This window comes from Fusarium keratoplasticum, chromosome 8 (genome assembly GCF_025433545.1).
Source record: "Fusarium keratoplasticum isolate Fu6.1 chromosome 8, whole genome shotgun sequence".
Taxonomy (NCBI): Eukaryota; Fungi; Ascomycota; class Sordariomycetes; order Hypocreales; family Nectriaceae; genus Fusarium; species Fusarium keratoplasticum.
Window position 1 is genome coordinate 1,937,206 of NC_070536.1, and position 23,609 is coordinate 1,960,814.

The following is a 23,609-nucleotide window of genomic DNA, read 5'->3' on the forward strand; positions in this document are numbered from 1 at the left end:
TGAATCCTTAATAATGCCCGAGCAGATATGAGTCGAGGTCTAGGGTAGGCTTACTTGAGGTCGGCGACCATCCGGAGGGTCTCCTACAAACCAAGGTCGGCGACCTGAATTTGCCCCAGGACAAATCACAAATGTCGATCAAATAGATTAATGGATAATAAATGCATGTCTTCCTCCTAGTTCCTGCAGCTTACTGTCCGTGAGCCAAGCAGGCAATCAACTTGCGAACTTGCAGCTTATATCGACGATCCACCAATCTCACTTCTCTCCACGCCCCGTCACGTATCACAGTCCATTCATCTATCAACCAACATCATCATGTGTTTTGGAGCAACCTGCCCGACCTGCTGTAAGTCTCGACACACCCTCAACTCCAGTCCTGCGATAAGCTGACCAACATCTCAGCAAAGAAGTCCTGGCGTGGATGTGGTAGCCACGTCCGACAGGTACTCGATGGAGTGCCAGAGTCCCAGTGGTGCACTTGCACCCCGCGCACAAAGATTGACGGCAAGGAATATCCTCCTGCGGCAGCAATGCAGATTCCCGGGCTGAGTTGGATCACGGGCATGTTTGGCGGAGGAGGTCGCAAGGACGGCAAACAGGACCTATAGGGTTGATGCCAGCTCGAAACAGGAGTTGTATTTGTTGAGCCATCTCCATGGTTCTTTGTCATTGAGGGACCGGATGTCGGGACATGTATCGGCTAGAGTCAGGTTACGGTGGGCGTTGTAGCAAGGGGTTTGGTGTAGCGAGTAATGCAAAACATGATGCGAAAATCTGTAGAGTCAGTCATACATGAACAGTCAGGCCCGAGATTGATAGATCCCGGCGGCTCAGAGCAGCCTCCGGTCGACAATGCCTTTTCGACTTGCAAATAAGAATCCAATGGTTGGCCCTAATGACAAGAGATTGCGGGGGGCGCGATGTGTCACTGATGGAGGGGAACCCAGAATGTGGAGAAGAAACCCGTCAAGAGGAAGACAAGCGAGAACCGATAGGCAAAGACGGCCCAAAGGGCGTCACTTTCCCGCTCTCGGTATTTAAATCCCCCACAGCGAGACAAGTTATTGGCCTTCCCCAGACTCGGATTGGAGATTTCCAAGCTCCGTATCGGAGTGCTGATAACTCGGACGCCGCCTCGTGATAAGAAGAGCGGTCCGGTCCTTGGCCGGGAGGTTATTAGACTCCCTCTCTCCCGCAGAAGTTGGACAAACTCACTTCCTGCATGACCCGTCCTCGAGATCGAATAGGTCGTCAACCATGTTGCTCCTGTCACCGGCTTTTATTGCCGGGGCTGCTGTTCTGCTCCTCGTCATCCATGTCGTCGTCCGCCTCACCTCGGCCATGGCAAAGGTGCCCGGCCCGGTTGTGTCCAACCTCACCTCGCTCGTGTTGAAATGGAACGAACTCGGCGCAAACCGTACCATGTATCTCCATGACCTACACAAAAAGTATGGCCCGGTAGTCCGTGTTGCACCCAATGAGGTGTCTTTCACCTCAGCGGCTGCTCTCAAGGAGATCTATGGCTCCGGCGGTAGTGGATATGACAAGACCGAGTTTTATGACCTCTTTCAGGTTTATGGCAAGCGGTAAGATATTCGTAGCACAATATCCTTCAATGACACTGACTCGTGACTCAGGACCATGTTCTCTACGCTGAACAAGGGCGATGTTAGTCTAACAACGGTGTATCCCATGCGCTGTAGCTAATGGCTGGCCCTAGCACGCAAAGCGAAGGAGGATGATCGGTGATCGATACGCCAACAGCAATGTGATGAAAACTGCGCCTTTGGCTGGGATACAGCTGCGATCCAAGAAGTTCGTCGAGCGCTGTGTTAGCTCCCCTGATGGTACAGCCGATGTGTTTGTAAGAAAGACCCGTTGACCCGGTAGAGACAGAACTAACATGTCGCAGAGGAGTTTGTTAATCACTGAAACGATTTGGCCGTGAATAAACGCTGACCGGAATAGCGCTCCATGCCTATGCCTGCGATTGTGTCACACACCAGCTCTTCCATCCATATGGCAGCAACTGCTTGCAGAACCAGGACGATGAAGAGATGATGCACCAGGTAGCCGCTGATGACAGCCTGAAAAGTAAGTCGCCCCCAGGAATAACAATATGAGAAGTAAACAGGCTAAGGGAAATTTAGACCGGCTGGTCCAGCACTACAGCCCAACTCTCCATCGAGTTGTATCCAATGTACTTGCCAGCTTCGCAAAGCCTCGATCTATCCCCTTGGCCGACAACTTTGTCATTGAGAATGCCAAAGAGGATGGTGCAGCTGATTTCACGGTATTGAACCGGCTCAAGGAAAAGAATAGCGTCCTAGACACCATCGACATGGCAGCCGAGTGCCTCGATCACATGGCGGCTGGTATTGATACGACCGGCGATGTTCTCTGCTTCTTGATGTGGGAGCTTTCGCAACCTCGATCCGTCAAGTACCAGCGTCTCCTCCGAGAAGAGTTTCGGAACAATCCCAACGCACCCTTTGATGAACTGACTCTCCTGGACGCTGTACTCAACGAGGGCTTGCGGTGCTTCCCTGCTATCCCCATGTCTCTTCCTCGATATGTTCCCCAGGGCGGCCGTGTCATTGACGGATTTTCATTACCAGAGAAGACGGTGGTTAGTTGTCAATCCTTTTCTGTTCATCGAATCAACGACGACGTTTTCCCCGATCCCGACAAGTTCTACCCTGAACGATGGCTTGAGACTGAAGGAGACGCCGACCGACGACGACTTCAGTGGGCTTTCTCCAGCGGAGGGCGAGGATGCATTGGAAAGCAGTGAGTGGTACCTTGACATGATATGAACATGTGCTGACAGAGCCGAAACCCAATAGCCTTGCCATGGCAGAGATGAAGACATTGCTGCGTGATGTCTACTCGCAGTATGAAACTGAGCCAGATGAATCAATGAGCAGCGAATCAATGGCCATGGATGACCAGCTCATCTCATCGCGACCCCTTGGAAAGCGATGTCTCCTCAAATTTGTCCCGGTGACAGAGGAGAAGAAACAGTGATGCCCTTCTGCAGAATACGGCGGAATGCATTTGGGAGGAGAGGTCGCATAAAAACACTGTCACATTTGCACCATCCTCGACTTGAAAGGGCAACACCTGGTGAGCCCAGCTAGGGCTTTGCACTAGTGACAAGAGCTTCATCGATGGAGTTCTGGACCTAACGTGATATCCGGGGCAGCACAGACCTTGACAGGAGCGGGGGGAGGGGCTCCTTGGTGAAGGGGGGGCACCCTTGGTAGAAGGGTTTCGTGTAAGACGTGTCATGGTATATCACCAAATCATCACGCCAACCTCATGATGTTGGCAAACTCGAACCCGGGTTATCACGGCGTGGACCTGGTAGACGACCATGTGTACCTGTGTTGAGAGGGACGCGCAATGTATATCTTGGGATACATGCTTAGACCATAGCACAATATCGCGAGTAGCAAACACAGGCCGTGGCCTTTGTTGTTGGAACAATGGCCAGTTAAATCCGAATTCCCCGAGGCGGTATTTATGAGTGACATCGTGCTGAGATCCACGGATGACAGCTGGCGGGGACTACTCTGTGGAGGACAGGCGCCCAACTGCGAGAAGCCGTTTTTCCCTGCAGTTGCCGGCGGTCCCGTCGACCAGTTGGCGGCTGCAGCATGACAGCGTGCCCAAGGCAACCGTCGCCAACTCTCCCAGTCCAGTCAGCGCCCGGATAGGCAGTGAGGCTTCGGTTACAGTGCGTGCAAAGGCTGAAATGGGCTTGGTGGGAGAAGCGGTCCAGAACCCTTAGCCCCTGGGGCGGCTGTTTCGCAGTGGAGTCTTCTGGCGTTACAGGTAGGGCGATACGCTGGAGCGTAGAGGGACATCTCGTGATTCTGTCATGCCTGAGGAAAAGAGGATGAATCCAAAGAGGGAATTGTGAAGTAGTGCATGAAACCTGACCAGATTCCCACCGAAAGGACAAGAATGTCGTCGTAGATTTCTTCCATGTGTCAGGTACCTAGGCAGGTAGTCGTTTCAGTCCAACCTTCCCGCACAGTGAATGAGGCAGTCGCAACTGACTTCTCCCGTCGTTCTGTCTGTCTGACTTGACTTTCGTGTTTTGCCGCCTGCCCCATTCTTTCTCGATCTATGCCCGAAATCCTGGTCGGCCCTAACATCGCCCCCTCCTTCTTTTAACTCCCGTCTTCTTCGCTCTCCTCTCGCTTTCTTTTTTTTTCTTCCTTTCCTTCAACACCACAAACTCTGCATCTCCTTCTGAGACAGCAAACTCGCTTCGCTCAGCCATCGTCTTTTCCCCTTACACGCTTACATCTCTCGCGCCAAGCGCATTATACTCGTGACTCTTTGCCTGCTGACTTTGTCGGTCGCAGCGCGCATCGTTTACTCTTCCTGCCTCCCCGCTTCCTGGCTCATTTGCCCCCTCGACTCGATTCCTCCCCAACTCGCACAACCCACGTTGACCTAGGAGCACCATCTCTCGCCGGTCATCGTCGCGCGCCTTCCCGGAATCGGTACCCCCGAACACTTATATCCCCGTCAAGGCACACTGCTGTTTATGTATCAGCACGACCAGCTCTCCGTCTTCAGACACCTCTTCAAGCTGCAGTTATTTCGCATACCGCGAAAGCCTTGTAGCCCCGACATCAGTTCCGACGGTTGAAGTCCTAGAGACCAGAATTGTCTATGCCTGCCCTTCAGCATCCGCGAATCCATCCGGTCTGCCACATGTCAATCAAAAGTCATTTTGAGCACTGAAACCCTCTTGCTCCGCCCGTCCTCGCTACCCTTTGCTACCAAGCCTCTTCATGACGCCCTCGTCATTTCCAGAGCCCATCAACTACTAGCTTCGCCTAACAGCCTCGTCCGCCCCGTCAATTTTTATTCCCCAGACAAACACTCAACACCGTCACCATGGCTCTCGTCAACGTCCGCCGCGATGTCAGCGACGCCTTCTATCGCTACAAGATGGAGCGTCTGCAGACCAAGATTGAAGGCAAGGGAAACGGTATCAAGACCGTTGTCGTCAACCTTAGCAGCGTTGCCGCTTCGCTTGCCCGCCCCGGTGCCTATGTAATCAAGTTCTTTGGCTTCGAGCTTGGTGCTCAGACCAACATCGACCCCAAGGACGACCGTTGGATCATCAACGGAGCCCATGATGCTGCCAAGCTTCAGGACCACCTCGATGGCTTCATCAACAAGTTCGTTCTCTGCAAGAAGTGCAAGAACCCTGAGACCGATGTTGTCATCAAGGACGACCGTATCCTGCTTGACTGCAAGGCCTGTGGTCAGCGGACTGATGTCGACCTTCGCCTGAAGCTCAGCGGCTTCATCCTCAAGAACCAGCCCAAGAAGGGCAAGAAGGACAAGGCCGAGCGCCGGGCTGCCAAGAAGGCTCGACAGAACGGCAACGCTGCCAACGGCACCAGCGGCCAGGGCAGTGATGAAGCTTCTGAGAATGGCTCCAACGACAACGGCGACGAGGACGTCGGTAGCGATGACGAGTTCCAGAAGATGCAGGCCGAGGCCCCCGAGGTTCCTAAGGAGGTCGAGGTCAACGACAACGACTGGGCTGTCGACATGAGTGAGGAGGCTGTCAAGGCCCGCCAAGCCTCGCTCCCTGGCGAGTTCAAGCAGAAGATGAACCTTGGTGATGACGAAGATGAGGACGGCGAGGGTGGTCCTACCGTTTATGACGAGCTTGGTGACTGGATCCAGGCCCAGGCCCAAGAGAAGGGTAGCATTGACAAGGTTGAGTCCATCGACATCTATGTCAAGGCAAAGGAATTGGGTATTGAGGGCAAGCACCGCAGCGTTCTTGTTCTCGTCCAGACCATCTTTGACAAGAACATTGTTGCCCAGATCCCCAAGCGCTCGAGCATGCTCAAGCAGGTATGTACAAAGTCCACAACCCCGTATGGGACATGGCTAGACGCTAACCCGCTACAGTTTATCACCTCTGAGCGCCACGAGAAGGCCCTCCTTGGAGGCACTGAGCGTCTCATTGGTACTCTGGCTGAGAACAACCCTGACATGTTCCAGTCGATTGTCAAGATCCTCCAGTTGTACTACCACTACGACCTTGTCAGCGAGGAGGTGGTGACCAAGTGGGGTACCAAGGCCAGCAAGAAGTACACTGACCTTTCTACCTCCAAGAAGGTCCGCAAGGCTGCTGAGCCGTTCCTGACTTGGCTTGCCGAGGCCGACGAGGAGTCTTCGGACGAGGAGTAAAATCCCAAAGCAGCCATGGATCTCTTGTGCGTGCGGTACTCTGCTTCGTATTTTTCGAGACTGGTTGTTGGGAGGCTTGTGTAATGCGTCTTGTACTTGCACTTTGCTGGCCGGTAGTCTAGTTCTCACTTAGTTCGGTTTGTGGTGACTTGAATTGACCTTGTTTACTCTGCACATGCCTTGCTTTCTGTCCATTCAATATGACTCCTGTGATCCGTGCTGCTCAAGAATACTGAGGCTAATACCCAAGAACCAACGGTCAACGCGAGAATCTCTGGGGTATCATCTTGCCCATTACCAGTACTGCCTGAACCAATTCTACAAATACACAAACGAACTCCGAGATACTCTCTGCATGCTATCTATGCGTCTGTCATGGCAGTCTCCTTCGCATCTGCAGCCTCCTCATTGTCCTCCATAGCGGTGTCTTTGTCCGCGTTCCCCTTTTCGTAGATGTAGTCTCCAAGCGCCTTGGCTGCTGCGTCCACATCGTCATCTGCGATGGTGTTGTCAAAAAGCTCACCTAGCTTAGCTGGGTCGAGCTCTGTGGGTAGCTTCTTGATGGCCTCTTGGATGACTGACTCTTCCTTGCCAGTAGCCTTGAGCCGCTCCTCGAGAGCTTCAGGGCTAGAAGGCTTGATGAGAATGTAGCGGGCCTGGAAATCCATGTCCTTGGCGTACTGTGTAGCCTGGTAAGGGGTTGGTTAGCATATTGAAAAGTTGGCGAGATTGAATGCCTCCTTACCTCGAGGTCCAGCTCGATTATGGGAATCTTTCCCGCCTCCACGACAGCATCGATGGCCTTGGTGCTTGTTCCGTAGTCTACACCATCGCGAGTGCCAGCCTCTATCAAGCGGTCGCCGTCGCGGAGCTGGTTAAACTCCTGCTGCTTGACAAAGTGGAATGTCTTGCCCTTTACCTCTCCGTCAAGGGGTTCACGTGTAGTATGCCGAACCACGGTTGCGAACACACCCTTGCGCTCTTCCATCAACTTGTTGACAACAGTAGACTTGCCAACACCAGCGGGACCCGAGATGATGATGGCGTCTCGATTGCTGGGCATGTCCTCTTCGCTGGCTGCGGGCTCAACGTCGTCATCAGCTTCGGTGAGCTCCTCAAACACGATATTGATGTTCTGGGGATCATCAATCTTGTCGAATGCAGCCAGTTTCGTGCGGGCAGCGATGCGCAGCGCCCTCCAGCTCTTGCTAGCCTTGCCGGCGATAGCGGCAGCCTTTGCCTGTGGATTGTTTGACATCTCGATCTCAAAGTCGTCGTCCGCAATCTTGCGCTTGAAGCTGTCCAGGTCTGGGACCTGGAATCTCTCCCTTGCTTTGAGCCGATCCATGGCTGTCTCCTCGTCCTCCTCACGGAGAAAGTCAAGGGACACGGAGCCCATGGGGACTGCTCTTAATCGCTTGCTGGTGGCCATGCGCTGAACATTGGCCTTTGCCTCGACGAAGCTTGCCGGGGAGACGGGGTCACGCTTGATGGCATGGCAGCCTTCAATCTTCCATCGAACCCAGTTCTTGTCTCGAGCCAACACAGTTTCCACCATTCGATAGAAGTATGGCCCGTCAGCACCTTGTCGAAGATAGTCTGCAATAGTCTTCTTCATGTCGTTTGCCCATTTAGTCTGTCAAGTGTTAGATGAGGTGTTGGCGAGATAGGGTCGTTGCGATGCTTACATCTTCCTCGCTCAACGTTTGGTCTCCGTATATAACGGCCTTATTCGTGGCTAGAGACGATGAGAGCTTCTCTCGCGCTTGAGAAGATAGAGAGAGAAGAAAGTCCATGATGATGAGGGCCTGGACCAACACATGGCGGCGGAAGGATAGATCGGAAATCTATTCGGCTCGTGAGTATTTGATGGGGTCATGAGGAACTGTGCAGACTCACCTCGAGGTCAAATAGGTCTCTACTAGTTAGGTATTTTGGATTGAAAGCGTTGGAGTTCTCGTCTTCTTCGCCGGCGTCCCTCTTGCGTTTGAGACTTCGCCTAGAGTCGTTGTGTATTGTTTGAAAGAACTTCATCGTGGCGCCAAGACTTTCTTTGAAAGATGCTAGATTTGCAGCCTCAAATAGTCTCTTTGGTTGACTGAAGCTCTCTTGGAGGGACCAAAACAAGGGGTACAATGCATCGGTCGATAGGGGCTTCTCTTTGTCTCCTTTCTTGGAGTCGTTTGATCTGGATGTTGACTTGGCGCCTCCAGTCGGCGTATCCACGTCCATCTTGGAATCATTTCCGGCTGTTGTGGTCTCATACGTCGTGACGTTCTCGACATGGTATTCGCCCCGTAGGTTCACTGAGCTCTTGTCGCCAAGCGGGAAGCTCTGGAACATGAAAATGAAGACCCGGCCACAAAAGGCGGTGTCTTCGGCGCGGGATAGTCGGCGCAATAGCTCGTTACAACTCCGTAGAATGATCAACTGCTTTTGCTTGAAGTGTTTGGCCGTGATTCGTTCCCGTCTCGATTCAAGAAAGTCAAAGATCTTGCGGCATCCGGATATAGTTTGGCTGTCCAGTAGCTCCTCGGCCAACCAAAATAGGAGAGCAGGGTCGCATTGCCCATCATCGGAGAGGATCGAAAGGATATCGAGTAGGTTCCACACCTTGACGAAGTCGGGAGAATCGATGGTGGTGGTTGACTAGGTAGGCTGGTCAGCGCGGCGCGCGGATCACAAAGAAAGTCGGGTCCTACAATAAGATTGCTGAAGATATCGCGAGCGGCAGTTTCGATGATGCCGAATTGTCTTGCCTTGGTCTCTTTGGCGTCTTTGGCGCCTTCCAACTGGGGAAGTTGAGCCGCTGTCGATGATACTCGTCCGGATAGATCGTCAAAGTCGGACTTGTTCAACGCGGGTTCGATGGTGGGCACCTCCTTCACCCTCTCCGCCTCTGTAAGAAGCCCCCGAAGCAGCGCATCAAAAGCCGCGACGGCTGGCGCAGCCGGATTGTCCGCACCCAGCACCGCCATCTTGTGCGACTAAGGCGGCGTTATAGCTAGGAAGTCGTCCAAGTTGTCATGGAGACGAGACGTCGGCTCGAGAAAAGGGTTGAGGATAAATGCGCGTGGCCGATTCGATACGAAAGAGTCGCTGCGAGAACCTGCGGTATATGAAGCTGCTGGGAGCCTTTAGGAAGTGCTGCGTTGTTGAGGTGATTAGGTTGATGTGTGGTTGAGATTTGGAGGTTCGATGAACGAGCCTGGAAGGCTGAGCATGTCGTGCGAGGTAGCTCAAAGTCCTGAAAGAACCTCGAGACCTGTCTGGGGCTTGTTCTTGCGCCAAAACGGAAGTATCCCTGCCTTCACAATACCTGGCGTGTGGCTCGAGCCAATCGCCGCGTCGCGTGGGTCCTGCGAGGCTGAAATTTTGGAGAAAGATGGAGGTACCTAAGTTCCGGTAGCTGCTAACGCATGAAGAGGCGTAACATCCCGAATTCCAGGATCCAATCTTTCACCTCCAGCTTCTTTTCGAATCTCCATCGGTCACGCGACTCCTGGCGCTGTCGCTATCTCGACTTACGAGCTCCCTCGCGCGAATCTTCTACGGCCCATGACGTGACAAAGATTCGACAATGCCAAACGTGAAGCGGCTCAAAGGCAGCGGCGCTGCCAAGGCGAAGAAACAGAGCGAGCCTCAGCGCGACACGACTGATGGACGCCCGACCCCGGCCGAGGTGGAGGAAGAGGAGCATCAGTTTGTGCAGCTTGCGCGAAAGCATTGGCTGAAGTCGGGCAAGAAGCCAGCGAAACCCAAGGTCAAGAACGATGTTCTCAAACAGAGCATCTGGGAGGTGCTTGAGCGCGAGGGCTTCCAGTACAAGTCTCTCTTGCTCCTCGAGAGCTTGCAGACTTTGGAGAGGTATGCGCACTGCTCCTGGATTGGAAAACTGGCAAGATGCTGACCGTTTTTTTCTCCTAGTTACTTATGGCCAGGATACACCGAGGAAGCGTCCAACTTTCACGTTTTGTTGATTGCGCTCATCGCCAACGTGAAGCGACGGGAACACCTTGAGACATGGAGTAAGTAGGCCATGTAAATCTGCTGAACCTGCGACTGACTGCTTGTAGGCCTCTTCGAGGATCGACCCGCCGACTTTTCTTCATTGTTTCGACGACTCCTGTCCATGATGCTCGACCGAACGCTCTCTGTTACCGTCCGAACCCAGCTCTTATGCTTCCTGATTCACGCCTTCCAGAGCCTTGACTGCGCCCTTGTCCGAAAGGAATGCGCTCCTCTTGTCTCAATTGGAATCTGGCACAACTTGTCGACTGAGACGGCACGCGAGGCCAGTCTTGACCAACTCCCGCATCTCCGGAAAGCTTGGAAGGCGGCGCATAAGCGATATGATGCTGCCGACGAGCCCAACAAAGCTCGGCTCCGATTCGAGCGGTCATGGCTTTATACTCTCCTTCTTGATTTCTTGGGCCTGTTATATACGGAGAACAGTAAAGCTGGTAAGAAGCATTTGATCTTGTGCACCTTTCCTAAGCTAACCATGTGCTAGACCAAGTCCTCTACTGTGAGCGATTCATAGAATTCCTGTCTGATCTCCAGAGCCAGCTGCCAACAAGGCGTTATGTCAATTCTTTGATCAAGGATCTTCACCTTGTCTCTGCCATTCGGTTATCGCCAATGTTCAACGATGAAGAAAACACACTCCTTCGTGACCTTCACGCCCTCTTTTCCCACTATACATACTTCACCATCGATGATCAGACAGGAGCCCAACATAGCCAGACGGAGGCATATGACAAGCATTGCGCATCGCTTGCGAAGCTGCAGCGCGTCGCCTTGAAACATTTCAAGGAGAAGTTGACTGTGCTGGCTCTGTCCAACTACGGCGCTATTGATCAGAGGGAGGAATTGGAATCTCTTCTTGAGCCCTTGACGGACGAGGAGCTTCTTAATCTTGTGTCATTGCTTGGCCTCCGAACGGCATATCCGGAAAGCCTGAACATCCCCCTTAATCGTAAGTTCTTTCTTGAAGTGCTCTTGTCCACCTTTGAGCGCAGGAAGACCTTCCAGGAGGCAGCTCGAAATATGGCATTGGCGCCAACGGAGCAGGCATTGTTCGACAACAGTTTCCAGCAGGCAGAGAACTACGACGGTTCACATCCCATGGCTCTCCCGAAACTGAACCTTCAATATCTATCTGTTGGTGACTTTCTGTGGAGGGCGCTTGTCTTGTATCGGTGCGAAGCGTTCTACGGAGTGCGCAAGGATATTGAATCGGCCTTGAGACGCCTGCGCCCTGAATCTAAGCGACCCGGCGAGACAAACTTTGGTGGATTCTCAAAGATGGCGATGCCAATTTCGAAGCCGGCGATCCTCGAGGTTGTGCCACCCCTTGTTGGAAGCGACCAGCCCTCGATGGTGCGCGCAGAGGTCTCATTTGACATTCGCCGACTGGGAGATGGCGTTCGCCGAGAATGGGACTCTCTCCGCCAGGATGATGTGGTGTTCTTGCTTGCGATTGAACCGCCACCAGCCAAGTCGGTTAGCAACGGGGGCGATGCTCTGACCGAGTCCGAAAGGCTTGGTGTCATCACTGTTCGAGCCGCCGAGGTTCATCAGATTACAGACGACAAGGGCCGTCAAGTTCGAGATGGAGCGGGCAATCTTGACCAGAAGCGTCGCATCCAGCTCAAGCTGGACCCTCAGACATACAGCAAAGATGCTGAGCGGGCAGCTGCTGGCAAGCCAGACGTATATGGTCAGGTCAACCTACTTCTAAGACGAGGTAGGAGGGAAAATAACTTCAAGCCTGTGCTCGAGTCTATCCGAAGCCTTGTCCTGTCTGAAGTTCCCTTGCCGTCCTGGCTCCATGAGGTTTTCCTCGGTTACGGTGACCCTGCTGGAGCAACGTACAAGAACCTGCCCAACCGGGAACGGAGGGTAGACTTTAGGGATACATTCCTCGACTGGCAGCACTTGACTGAGAGCTTGCCTGGCAAGATCATTGACCCGGGTGATGAAGTGTCTGGTAGCTTTGGGCCACCCTACGTGTTGGAGTCGGTTGAGAAGGTAGAGGAGCCTCAGGGGACCAAGCCATCCAAGAAGCGACGCCGAGACGCCGATCCCGCGCTCATTTCTGAGATCGAGACCCTCAAAGTCTCGAGCTATAAGCCTTCGAACCCCGGGCCGTACCCTATCAACGCACCTCGACTGAACTCGGTGCGATTTACTCCAGCTCAGGTTGAGGCCATCACATCAGGCACACAGCCCGGCCTCACCGTTGTTGTTGGTCCCCCTGGAACGGGAAAAACAGATGTTGCCACACAGGTCATCAACAATATCTACCACAACTACCCAGAGCAAAAGACGTTGCTCCTTGCGCATAGCAACCAGGCTCTCAACCAACTATTCGCCAAGATTGTTGCTCTGGACATTGACGAACGACATCTCTTGCGTCTTGGACATGGCGAGGAGGAACTCGACACTGAAGGCAACTTCAGCAAGCATGGACGTGTCGAATCTTTCCTTGAGAACCGGGACCGTTATCTCCTCGAAGTGAGGAAGCTGGCGGCCAGCCTAGGCGCACCCGGTGCTCATGAGAATTCGGCAGAGACCGCTGGCTATTTCAATACAGTCTACGTTGTACCTGCATGGAACAAGTTCCTGCAGATCGCCAACGCCGACGCCTCAAGCGTGGCTGAGATTGTGGAAGCTTTCCCCTTCCATGCATACTTCTCCGATGCTCCTCAACCTCTCTTCCCTGCCGATGGCGACCGAGAGACGATTCTTGATATCGCCCAGGGCTGCTATCACCACATCTCCAAGATCTTCTCGGAGCTGGCCGACGCACTGCCGTTTGAGATTCTTCGACGAGACCGAGACAAGGCCAACTACTTGCTTACGAGCGAGGCGCGGATCATCGCCATGACAACGACGCACGCGGCCATCAGGAGAGGAGAGATTGCATCTCTCGGCTTCCACTATGACAATGTGGTCATGGAAGAGGCTGCCCAGGTCACAGAGATCGAGACCTTTTTGCCTTTGACGATGCAGAAACCTCAAAAGGGCAAGATGGCTCTTCAGCGAGTTGTGCTCTGCGGTGATCACTTCCAAAATTCACCAGTCATTCAGAGTCTTGCATTCCGTCACTACGCCAATCTCGAGCAGTCTCTCTTCTCCCGGCTGGTCCGACTTGGCGTTCCCACCGTGACGCTCGACCAGCAGGGACGTGCCCGTGCCTCGATTGCCAGTCTGTATCAGTGGCGATACCCGAGCCTGGACAACCTTCCCAGCGTGCAGACCAACCCCGAATTCGTCAAGGCCAACGCGGGATTCAAGTTTGATTACCAGTTCATCAACGTGCCTGACTACAAGGGTCGCGGCGAGGCCGAGCCGACGCCACATTTCATCCAAAACCTTGGAGAGGCTGAGTATGCCGCGGCCATCTACCAGTACATGCGTCTGCTCGGGTACCCGGCGGAGAAGATCACCATCCTTACGACTTATGCTGGTCAACGGGCGCTTGTCAAGGACGTGCTGTCACATCGATGCGCCCGAAACCCAATCTTTGGTCTCCCCAAGGCAGTGGCTACGGTGGACAAGTACCAGGGCGAGCAGAATGACTGTAAGTTGTTGACCCCTTTGCTTGTGTTAGAGACATGGTACTAACTGTAACTCTAGATATCATCTTGTCTCTCACTCGAACGTCAAGAGTAGGTTATCTGCGCGATGTGCGACGCATGACTGTGGCCCTATCCCGAGCACGACTCGGTCTATATATCCTTGGTCGTCGGGAAGTGTTTGAAGCATGCCCTGAGCTACGCCCTGCCTTTGACCAGTTGCTGCAGAGACCGGACAAGCTCATGCTTGTCACGGGAGAGCTGTGGCCAACGGAGAGGGATGCAGCCGAAGGAGATGGTGCTGTAGAGGGCGAAGTACCCATGGAAGGAGTCGAGCACTTGGGACAATACGTGTTTGAAATGACCAACACCAAAATCAAGCAGCTAGAGGCAGAACAAGGTGGGATGCCCGAGCCAATTATCGAAGAGGTCGAGGAGGTTGAAGAAGGATACGGCGAGGAAGATGGCGAAGAGGATGTCGAAGCAGACATCTTGGAAGTACGAGAAGGAGAGTGAAGGTTGGATGCTTGAAAAGTCACGGGGGACTCGTCTTTTTGTTAACTATTGAATTGGGACGGCGCATGATAAATAGGATCTTGTCAAGAGGCTTTCCATAGCATGAAGCTGGGGTCAATCCAACAGATTTGAGCCTTGGACTCTCCCCATTATTACCATGATTCCTTCTTGCTGGCAAGGTGATGTGGTGTATTGTAATTATCGAGTCTTGCTCTGTATATGCGCCCTGACAAAAAGATGGGACGCCGTTGGATGACGCCAAACACTGACGCCTCAGGCCGGGGGGCCAGGGTGCGGGTGATCGGCAAGACCTGCAGGTCCTGGCGAACCTTTTTCGATTTTTTTTTTCGGTCTTGTGTCTGGCTCTGAAGATCAGTAATTCTTTGTACATCATGTTACATCATAGGTCGGTGTAATGGCAATCCGCTTGGAGGGCATTCGAAGCGTCACTGGGGAGACTGCGTCTCATCATGGTCAGGTGACTGAGCGAGTGACTGATTGACGGCGGTCTGCTTGGGCTTGACATGGCAGCCCAACCGGCAAAAGGCATCCAACAGGCTCAAGGGTCAAGGGGACCAGGGGCCATTCAATATTGGGAGATTTGAAGTATCAGCCGGGACCCGGTCAGGGATGTTGGCGGGATTGGCCGCCCATGACCCCAGATTTCCTCCTTGCCTCATAAAAAAAGCCATGGCATGGTATGGCATGCGCTGGCAGTCAAGGTGTCAGTGTCAGTGTCACAGGCACTTGTTAGGCATACGGGAAGGGATGGGTTCAGGCATCTTGGATGAATGAGTGGGAGGGAGCAAACGTCCCATCGACAAGACGAGATGTGTAAGTGTGTACGACCTGGAATGACCCTCCTAGGTCAAGAAGAGACGGGCAATCAATCAATGGATGAATGGAAAAGGAGCAAACAATCCTAATAAGCCGTTCGTATTCGGTAGGTAGATGAGTCGTAGGAGTGTCTGCCTATTTTTGGGGAAGGGTCACAATGATAGGGGAATGGATGGAATGAAGCGGCTGGCTGTTTGTCTGAATAATGGCTGGCTCGTGTTCTGGGGCTGACGAGGATTTGATTGATATTGATGAGTGGTAGCCTATTCGTTTCGCAGACGCAGCCCGAACTTCTTTTGTTCCCGCGTTGGTGGACGGACGGCTCAATGTTATGAGAGAGGATTACGGCAGATCAAAGGCGGATCATCCCGCGATGAGCGGGTTTTGTCCTGCGTGTCTCGGGCCTTGACAGAAAAGGCAGCTTCTTTGGCCATGGATGTTGTCATCATTTTCGGGTCATCTTGAGGGTTGATCACGAGTCATGATAACAAGCTTGTTGGTGTAGCAGGAGAAACGAGAAGAAAACTCTTTTTTTGCCTCTTTGTTTCATTATTGCGCTCTTTCCCGACGTCTTTGATATGAATGCCGGGAGACGGCGCTTGCGAGAATCGGCCTGGAAAAAAGCAAAGAAATTCCCGAGGGCGAATGGATGTTGACTGCCAGCACAGATATGCTGCTGCTTTGATATTTCGGGCTTTGCCGATTCAGGAAACAGGGGGGAAAAAATAAAAAAAAAATTAAACGAAAAATCATGGGTCATCAAGAAAACGCTGCAGCATGTTGGTTAGGGACGACGCTCGCTGACGAGCAGGCCAGGCATCATCGAGGCTTGGTTCGCTTAGAGATGCGTCTCTGGAGGGGGATTGGAGGGATCTAAACTGGATTAGTTGACACTGCTGCAGACTGACTGGCTCGGAACGATGTGAACCAGCAACCGGTGAGTCACTTGCTTTCTTGCTTGGGAAGACAAGAAAGAGGCAGCAGCGGCAGCGGTCATCTTTTTTATTTCTTGTGCCCGTGGCGCAGGATCCAAGGGCACCGATTGATAGTGTAGATGTTGGCGCCGAGTACAACCCCCACAAGCTTCAAGGGAAACATAGACATGCCCCCTTTCTCTCTGAGACGGGAAATGCAAAGGGAACTGGCAGATTACGTCTTTGCGGCGTTGATAAGCGAGTCCTTCTAGATCGATTCACTCACCTGCCCTCTCCCTTTGTTACCCCTGATGTTCCCTGGTGTCGTTCCTGTGTCGACCTTGGCTTGGTTCGAGAGCAAACGCCAGCGACTGGCCCAGGCTTGTGCTCCTCGTCAGCATCACTCACTGACTCCTTTGCAGAATGATTCATTGCCGCCTCGAACTTGCGGGCTGACCTGATGCCTGGTCTGCGCGCAGCAGGTGGGTGATTCTGGGATATCCGTTCTGTGGCATGTTCAGTTATCGCCCCGGCAGCATGCTGTGATGGGTTGTAGATGCCCGGGGCACGATGATTCGTCATACTAAGCTTTGACGTGATTTCTCAGCCTCGCCGACCAGTTCTTCGGAGACGACCGCTTCCATCACCCATTGTCTTGCCCTCGTTCATGATCTGAGAGCGGCATCTTCTCGGAGATAGTGGCTACCGGCCGGCCCATCGGGATCTGTCCCGGATGTCTGGCCTTGCCTGGTTGCTGGGTAAGGGAAACCATAAATAAAAGTCATGGCATGACTTGAAAGGGAAGTTGTCAAACCCAATGTTAACGGACTGCTGCATCAATGGTTTGAACAGACTTGTCCTGCTTGATTTACCTGGGCTGATGTTGAATAAAATTACACTCGAGGTATCCAACAACCTTCGACGCTTTGCTCTGACATTGCATGTGAATGTTAAGGTTCAAGTTGAACCTTAGCAGAGTCGCCCTACGTGCCGGGCCAGGCCAGGTACCACTTTCTGCCCTGATATCAGGTACCACCGGCCTCTGGCCTCTCTCGCTACCCATGCCTTGCCTTGGGGTGCGTACGTACGTATTTTGGGAAATTTCCCATGTCTCAGGCTATCCAGCTTTTAGGCCAGAGAGTAATTTATCTATGTTAGCGTGCCCTGCCCGTGGGGATCTGCGCGCGTCTATGCCAGTGCTTTTTGTGGGCGAATGGACGGAGAGCCCATTAATTATGCGGCGTCTTTCTTTTGGTTAGGTACCGCAGGCCTATTATCTCTGCTGGCAAACTGGGGGGATTCGATTGAATGGATGGGCGGACGTTTTCCTGGTGGTACCTCGAGCCATGTACCCTGATTAACCTCAGTTTTCTGGCTGGACCTCCCGCCCGCCCCAGATATTTTGCGTGGGAGCGGTCCCCACGCACAGTGCTCGGTACCTTCTTGGCACTAAATAACACTGTCTGATGCAGCCTAAAACTCTCTGTGGCAAGCCGTCACGACAGTGACTGAGCGCCCCTAGCCAGGCGCACCAGGCCCTAAATCATCCACCGAGTCGCCCGGCCCAGCGGGCGGCAACGCACAGTGTCCAGAGCCCAAACTTTTCTCTCGGAGTTAGCCCTCCCCCTCCCCCCCTCGCCCCTTCCTCTACTTATCATATCCTGCTGCCCAAAATTTTTTTGCTGATTCTAAAATCCTCACCACCAACAATCAGCCTGGTCCGGTGGAAATATCCTCACCCGACCCTGTTCCATTTGCATCAGCATTGGATCTTGTCCTGTGTCATTATCACCACAGAGACTCCTTCACCCCTCCTATTCTTTTCTAGTCGCCGCCGCGCCGGTCGTAGCCTGTCTCAGACGTCTACGAGCGCCCTCTTCGTCGGTACGACCTTCACTCCTTGTTCGCCTGTGATCGATCCGGCCTGCCTCCCGTCGACTCTCCTCGCGAGCAGCCCCTTCGACCCTTCCCGTCGTTTCTCTTCGCGCAGAATCCGCCTCTGATCGCGATCTTCAAAAAACGACCACATCGTCGTCGTCCTTGTCGAAACAAGAGTTGCCCCGCTGCACCTTCGAGTCTTCGACAAATTCCGGCCCCCGGCGTCGTCTTGTTCCGCTTTCTCCCTCGACGCCCACAAAAAAAAAAAACACCACAAACTCTCCCATCGCGAACGACCACGAACTCCCATATGACGTCGTCTGCCAACCAGCAGAACCCCATTCCGGCGACAAACACCCCTGCGACCACGGCCCCTTCTTATGCGTCCGCTGCAGGTGCGCCCAAGAAGACAGCCCAGGCTCCTATAGTCGCAACCGGATCCCACCCTCCTGCGGTGGTCGGTTCATCGTCGTCCTCCGCGCAGAATGCGAAAGGCGCCTCGTCGTCTCCTGTGAACGGCAAGCCCGCCGTCACCCCCGCTGTCCCTGCCGTCGCTCGCGGCAGCGCCAACCTCAACGGTTCTGATCACTCTCGCAAGAGCTCCGTCACCATGGCTGCCAACGCCCCCAACAGCTTCGTTGCCAACGGTGGCCCCGTCGGTGGTGCCAAGTCGGGCATCCAGTTCGGCTTCGACTCTCCCGCCATGGCTCACAGCACTCCTCAGACCGGCAGTGCTGCTCCCATTCCTATCCCCGGCAACAACGCGCGAGTTCCCTCGCCTGCTCATTCTCCCTCCCCGATTCCTCAGCCCTCTGCCAGCGGTGGCCGACCTCCTTCCGGTCTCCAGCAGGCTAGCGGCCAAATGACATTTGGTAGTCTCGGTAGCGATGGCGAGGTTAGTGTTCCACTTTTTGGCCCTCTTTTCATCAATGAACCTTGGACGTAGATAAGTACTGACATTCGAACCTTGCAGCGCCACATGAGACAGGGCTCTGTCCCTACGAATCCAAACTCACAGCCCGGTGCTCACTTCCGACGCGAGTCGGGACACTCTGCGCAAGGCGAAGGTGCCGGCCGAGGTAACTTTCAGCCTCAGGGTGGACGTGGCCGGGGCTATAACCCTCATGGCAACAATTATAACCAGCAGATGGGATACCCCCCCAACAACCAATTCCGCAACGGTCCTGGCCAAGGTCGAGGCATGCCTCCTGCCTTCCAACCCCAACCCCGAACCATGTATCCGAACTCGCCTCAACCAGCCCGAAGCCCGGCTCTCGTGCCCTCGATGCCGAACACACCCAACATGGCTCCTGCCAGCATGCAGCCCAACATGGCCATGCAGACACCTCCTCAATATCACTACCCGCCTCCCATGGCGCCTCAGCATCAACAAGTACAGTTCCCCTTTCCCCAAGTTGATAAGCACCCCTCCAAAAATGCCAAGAAGAACAAGTCGCGGCGCACCGACCTGGAAAAGTCTGTTCAGGTCGGCCGCCCACAAGACTCGACTCGAGACATGCATGGCAACGACTTCAACCAGCGTCGGCGTTTCAGTAAACGTACAGATCAGCCTTGGCGTGAGGACGACATGAAGACCTGGCGTGTCTCGTCTTGCAGCTCGACAAGAAAACCCCCAGCACATATTCCTGTGCTTGATCAACAGCGCCCTATCGACTTGTCGCCAGAAGGTGGCTTCTTTGAATACATGCTGACTTTGAAAAACCAGAACTTCGGTTACCCCCCGCAGCCCCAGCAGGTGGACGCTTACGGACGACCTCTGTCGATGCCCTACGCCTACAACAACATGCCCTACATGGCCCCTCCCCAGGCTAACTCTCCAGGTTATAACCAGACCTTCGTTCCGCCCTACCACCAACAGAGTCACAGCATGTCCCGATCGCCCTCTCAGCCTGAGAGACCGTCCAGCGCGAACCAGCAAAACCAGCCTGTCATCGTGTCCTCTACTCCTCAGCCCCAGAAGTCTTCGCTGCAACCCACGGCAAGCAGCTTTGTCAAGGTGCCTAAGAAGAGCGCCGCCATTCAGATCAAGAACGCTGCCGGCGAGGTGATCGACACCTCAGCCTTCAAGACACCCTCATCCCCCGCCCCCAGCATCCAGCAGTCCAAGACTCCTCCCGTTGCTGCTTCCGCCCCCACACCTCCCCCCAAGTCTTCTACCCCCTCTCACGGCCGCACTGACAGCCATGCTACTCCCAAGACTGCCAAGGAGATCCAGGATGAGCTGAAGGAGAAGATCAAGCAGGCTACCCAGGCTCCCCCCAAGGAGGAGAAGCCCAAGCCTGTTGAGGAGAAGACAGTTGAGAAGCCTGCTGAGAAGCCGGTCGAGAAGCCGGCTGAGAAGCCCGCCGAGACTAAGGCCGAGCCTGCACCTGCTGTCAAGGCCGAGCCTGAGAGCAAGCCTGCCCCCGAGGAGAAGGCTCCCGAGGCTGTGCCCAAGGTTGAGGAACCAAAGGAAGAGGCCAAGAAGCCCGCCGAGCCCGTCAAGAAGGACGAGCCTGATGAGGACGAGATTGAGCGTATGATCCGTGAGATGGAGGAGGAAGACGCTCGCCGTGAGAAGGCTGAGGAGGAGCATCGCAAGAAGGCCGAGGCCGAGAAGGCTGCTGCCAAGGCTAAGGAGGAGAAGGACCGTGTTAAGAATGCGGCGGATGAAGACCGAAAGCTTCGTGAGCAGGAGCGAGAAATGGAACGTCTCGAAGAGGAGAAGGAGAAGCGACGCCAGCAGGCCGAGTCATCTGGCAAGCCTGCCCTGTCTGTTGCTGATCTCCTCGCCCAGGCGCGAAGCGGCAAGGAGCCCGAGGCCGCCAAGGTTGAGTCGGTTACCGACAAGCTCGCCAGCATGAAGATCGGTGACAAGCCTGCTTCTGCGGCTGAACCCACGACCCAGAAGCACGAGAAGCGTGGAGCCAAGCCCGCCGCTCTGAACTTGACCCCCCTCAACACCAAGCCTGTTGAGCCCGCGCAGCCCAGCGCTGCTCTGCAGTCTCTCAAGTCGGCCCGTTTCTTGAGAGTCGACGAGCTGGCCACTTACCCAACTGGCATCATGTCCCCCAACCCAGCTACTAACGCCGCTGTGGCCAGGAAGGGCAAGTCGTTCAAGTACGACGCCAACTTTTTGCTCCAGTTCCAGAAGGTGTTTACTGAGCAGCCTTCTCTCGAGTTTGGCCAGCAGGTCAAGTCTCTGATTGGCGACGGCGACCGTTCGAGGACCAACACTCCTGGCGGTGCGCGCGGCGGCTCTCATCGTGGCGGCAATGTCAGCGTTGGCGGTGGATTCCCTGGCATGGGCAACTTCAATGCTCCTCCAGGCCGAACACTCCCTGCGGGCACCAGCTCCGACCAGCGATTTGCGATGTCCAACTCGGGTCGTCCTGGCTCTATTGGTTCCTTTGGCCGCTCCAACAGTGGATTCCCTACTGGTGGCCCCATCCAGCGAACTTCGTCACAGGCTCACCTGCCCGGCTCTCCCCGCACTGGCTCCCGTCGCGGTGGTAGTGGCCGCCCTCGCGGTGTCGATGCTAAGGAGGCTCAGGCTGCTAAGACCATGCCTTTGACAGCCGGCCAAGAGCTGAAGCCCATTGCTGTCACTGCTAACGGTTGGAAGCCGACGAGCGTGGGTGGCAAGGCCGCTGCTGGTGGTCCGGCTGGTGCCGGCGCCGCCAGTGGCTACCTCGAGCCCGAGATGGTGCAGCGCAAGGTCAAGGCTGCTCTCAACAAGATGACACCTGAGAAGTTCGACAAGATTGCCGACCAGATCCTGCTCATTGCATCTCAGTCCAAGGACGAGTCTGACGGCCGAACTCTCCGCCAGGTCATTCAACTCACCTTTGAGAAGGCGACTGACGAGGCTCACTGGGCTTCCATGTATGCCAAGTTCTGCAAGCGTATGCTTGAGACCATGAGCCCTGAGGTGCGCGATGAGCGTATCAAGGACAAGAACGGCAACATTGTCAGCGGCGGCAACCTCTTCCGCAAGTACCTCCTCAACAGATGTCAGGAGGAGTTCGAGCGTGGCTGGAGTGTCAACCTTCCCGAGCCTAAGGAGGCCGAGGACCAGGATGGCAAGAAGGCTGGCGAGGCTGCTCTCATGTCTGACGAGTACTATGCCGCCGCTGCTGCCAAGCGACGCGGTCTTGGTCTTGTTCAGTTCATTGGTGAGCTGTACAAGCTGGGCATGCTTACTGAGCGAATCATGCACGAGTGTGTGCACAAGCTCGTCGACTATAACGGGGTGCCTGACGAGGCTGAGATTGAGTCGCTTAGCAAGCTGCTCCGCACCATTGGTGCCAACCTCGACTCTACTGAGAAGGGCCGCCCGATGATGGACGCCTACTTCCAGCGCATCCAGACTATGATGGACATGCCCGAGCTTCCCAGCCGACTCAAGTTCATGCTCATGGATGTCATCGATCTCCGAAGGGCCAACTGGGTTTCCAAGGAGACTAACAAGGGTCCCAAGACTCTGGATGAGGTGCGAGCCGAGGCCGAGGCGGCTCAAGCTGCCAAGGCACAGGAGGCTGCCCGCAGCAACCAGCGAGGTGGTGGTCGTCCCCCAGCTGGACGAGGCGATGCTCGCAACTTCTCATCTGGTTACGGTGGCCAGACCAGCAACCAGGTCGGTATGGACGACCTGCGCCGTCTGAAGGGCTCGGCCAACCGAACCTCGAGCGGCCCCATCTCTCTTGGTCCCGCCTCGATGCTGTCGTCGCGCAGCAACAGCGGCCGACGTATGGGCCCTGGTGGCTACCTCGGCCGACCTGGCGAGGACTCGGGTGCCTCGTCGCGTACTGGCACTCCTCCCACTCGGGAGAACACATCACACTCTAATACCTTCAGGTGAGTTTGGTAGAGTCTCAGCATAGACATGACTAAGCTAACATGTTACAGCCTTCTTGCAAACATGGATAATGACCACCCAGCCTCGCCCCCGTCTACGTCTGCCTCGCCCGCCATGTCCAAGGCTGTCCCTGCCGACAGCGACAAGAAGGAGAGCGAGTAAAAGGCTCGCTTGTTCTTCTTATTCCTCCTTCCTTCGGTGTCTTGCATTTCGGCAGAGCAGAATAGACTAGGCGGCGGGGCTGTGTTTCTTGCATTTACAGGCTTTTCTTTTCCGGCAGACGTGGCCCAAAAGTTGCGCACGACACGCATTTTTTTTCTGAACCCATGATATGATACCTTTCCCAATCAATAGACAGACGGACCAGCCTCTCACGACCGCGAGGGGCAATAGCAAACGTTTCGAAACGCTTTTTCGGACTGGGATTTTCTTTCATCATGATTGTCTTCACTTCACTGTCCTCCGTTCATCCATCCAACCTTCTTCCGGCTGGCCCCCCTTTTCCTGAACAGAACATGCCCCCCCAGCGTGTGTGTGCGTGTGTGTTTCAGTTCCTTTAATATTGCAGAGGATCTCTAGCTTAATGGCTTGAGGCAGTTTCATGTCGATATTTGCCAGCATGTCTCTGGTTTTCTTTGGGGGGCACGGAAGAGGATGGACGGGGGGGAGTGTTGATGGAGGAGAAACGTCACGTTCACTACGTCACGTCCATCACATCATACACACGCGATAGGGCGGGGGGAGGGAGGTGGGCGGTGGACGAGGTGTTAAGGGATTCGAGGTTGA

The 23,609-nt window shown here is 54.5% G+C and overlaps 6 protein-coding genes across 6 annotated transcripts; 5 read left to right on the forward strand and 1 right to left on the reverse strand.

The window, feature by feature from the left end:
* Positions 1-318: 318 nt before the first annotated feature.
* Positions 319-611, forward strand: NCS57_01042400 (uncharacterized protein; the record flags this gene model as incomplete). Its single annotated transcript, XM_053060169.1, has 2 exons — positions 319-349; positions 406-611. The coding sequence occupies 2 exons, from the start codon at positions 319-321 to the stop codon at positions 609-611; spliced, it is 237 nt and encodes a 78-aa protein (XP_052910563.1).
* Positions 612-1,260: 649 nt separating this feature from the next.
* Positions 1,261-3,030, forward strand: NCS57_01042500 (uncharacterized protein; the record flags this gene model as incomplete). The annotated part of the gene is made up of 6 exons (XM_053060170.1): positions 1,261-1,589; positions 1,641-1,671; positions 1,724-1,880; positions 1,972-2,097; positions 2,154-2,793; positions 2,850-3,030. The coding sequence occupies 6 exons, from the start codon at positions 1,261-1,263 to the stop codon at positions 3,028-3,030; spliced, it is 1,464 nt and encodes a 487-aa protein (XP_052910564.1).
* Positions 3,031-4,920: 1,890 nt separating this feature from the next.
* NCS57_01042600 (W2 domain-containing protein) lies at positions 4,921-6,237 on the forward strand (the record flags this gene model as incomplete). The annotated part of the gene is made up of 2 exons (XM_053060171.1): positions 4,921-5,898; positions 5,956-6,237. The coding sequence occupies 2 exons, from the start codon at positions 4,921-4,923 to the stop codon at positions 6,235-6,237; spliced, it is 1,260 nt and encodes a 419-aa protein (XP_052910565.1).
* A 362-nt stretch (positions 6,238-6,599) lies between these two features.
* On the reverse strand, positions 6,600-9,215 carry NCS57_01042700 (Guanylate kinase-like domain-containing protein; the record flags this gene model as incomplete). Its single annotated transcript, XM_053060172.1, has 5 exons — positions 6,600-6,926; positions 6,983-7,873; positions 7,926-8,084; positions 8,137-8,886; positions 8,940-9,215. 5 exons carry the CDS (start codon positions 9,213-9,215, stop codon positions 6,600-6,602), a joined length of 2,403 nt encoding a protein of 800 aa, XP_052910566.1.
* Positions 9,216-9,817: 602 nt separating this feature from the next.
* NCS57_01042800 (Pre-mRNA-splicing factor) lies at positions 9,818-14,336 on the forward strand (the record flags this gene model as incomplete). The annotated part of the gene is made up of 5 exons (XM_053060173.1): positions 9,818-10,104; positions 10,165-10,265; positions 10,314-10,700; positions 10,751-13,825; positions 13,882-14,336. The coding sequence occupies 5 exons, from the start codon at positions 9,818-9,820 to the stop codon at positions 14,334-14,336; spliced, it is 4,305 nt and encodes a 1,434-aa protein (XP_052910567.1).
* Positions 14,337-18,275: 3,939 nt separating this feature from the next.
* On the forward strand, positions 18,276-22,985 carry NCS57_01042900 (MIF4G domain-containing protein; the record flags this gene model as incomplete). Its single annotated transcript, XM_053060174.1, has 3 exons — positions 18,276-18,860; positions 18,939-22,822; positions 22,874-22,985. The coding sequence occupies 3 exons, from the start codon at positions 18,276-18,278 to the stop codon at positions 22,983-22,985; spliced, it is 4,581 nt and encodes a 1,526-aa protein (XP_052910568.1).
* Between the last annotated feature and the right edge of the window lie 624 nt (positions 22,986-23,609).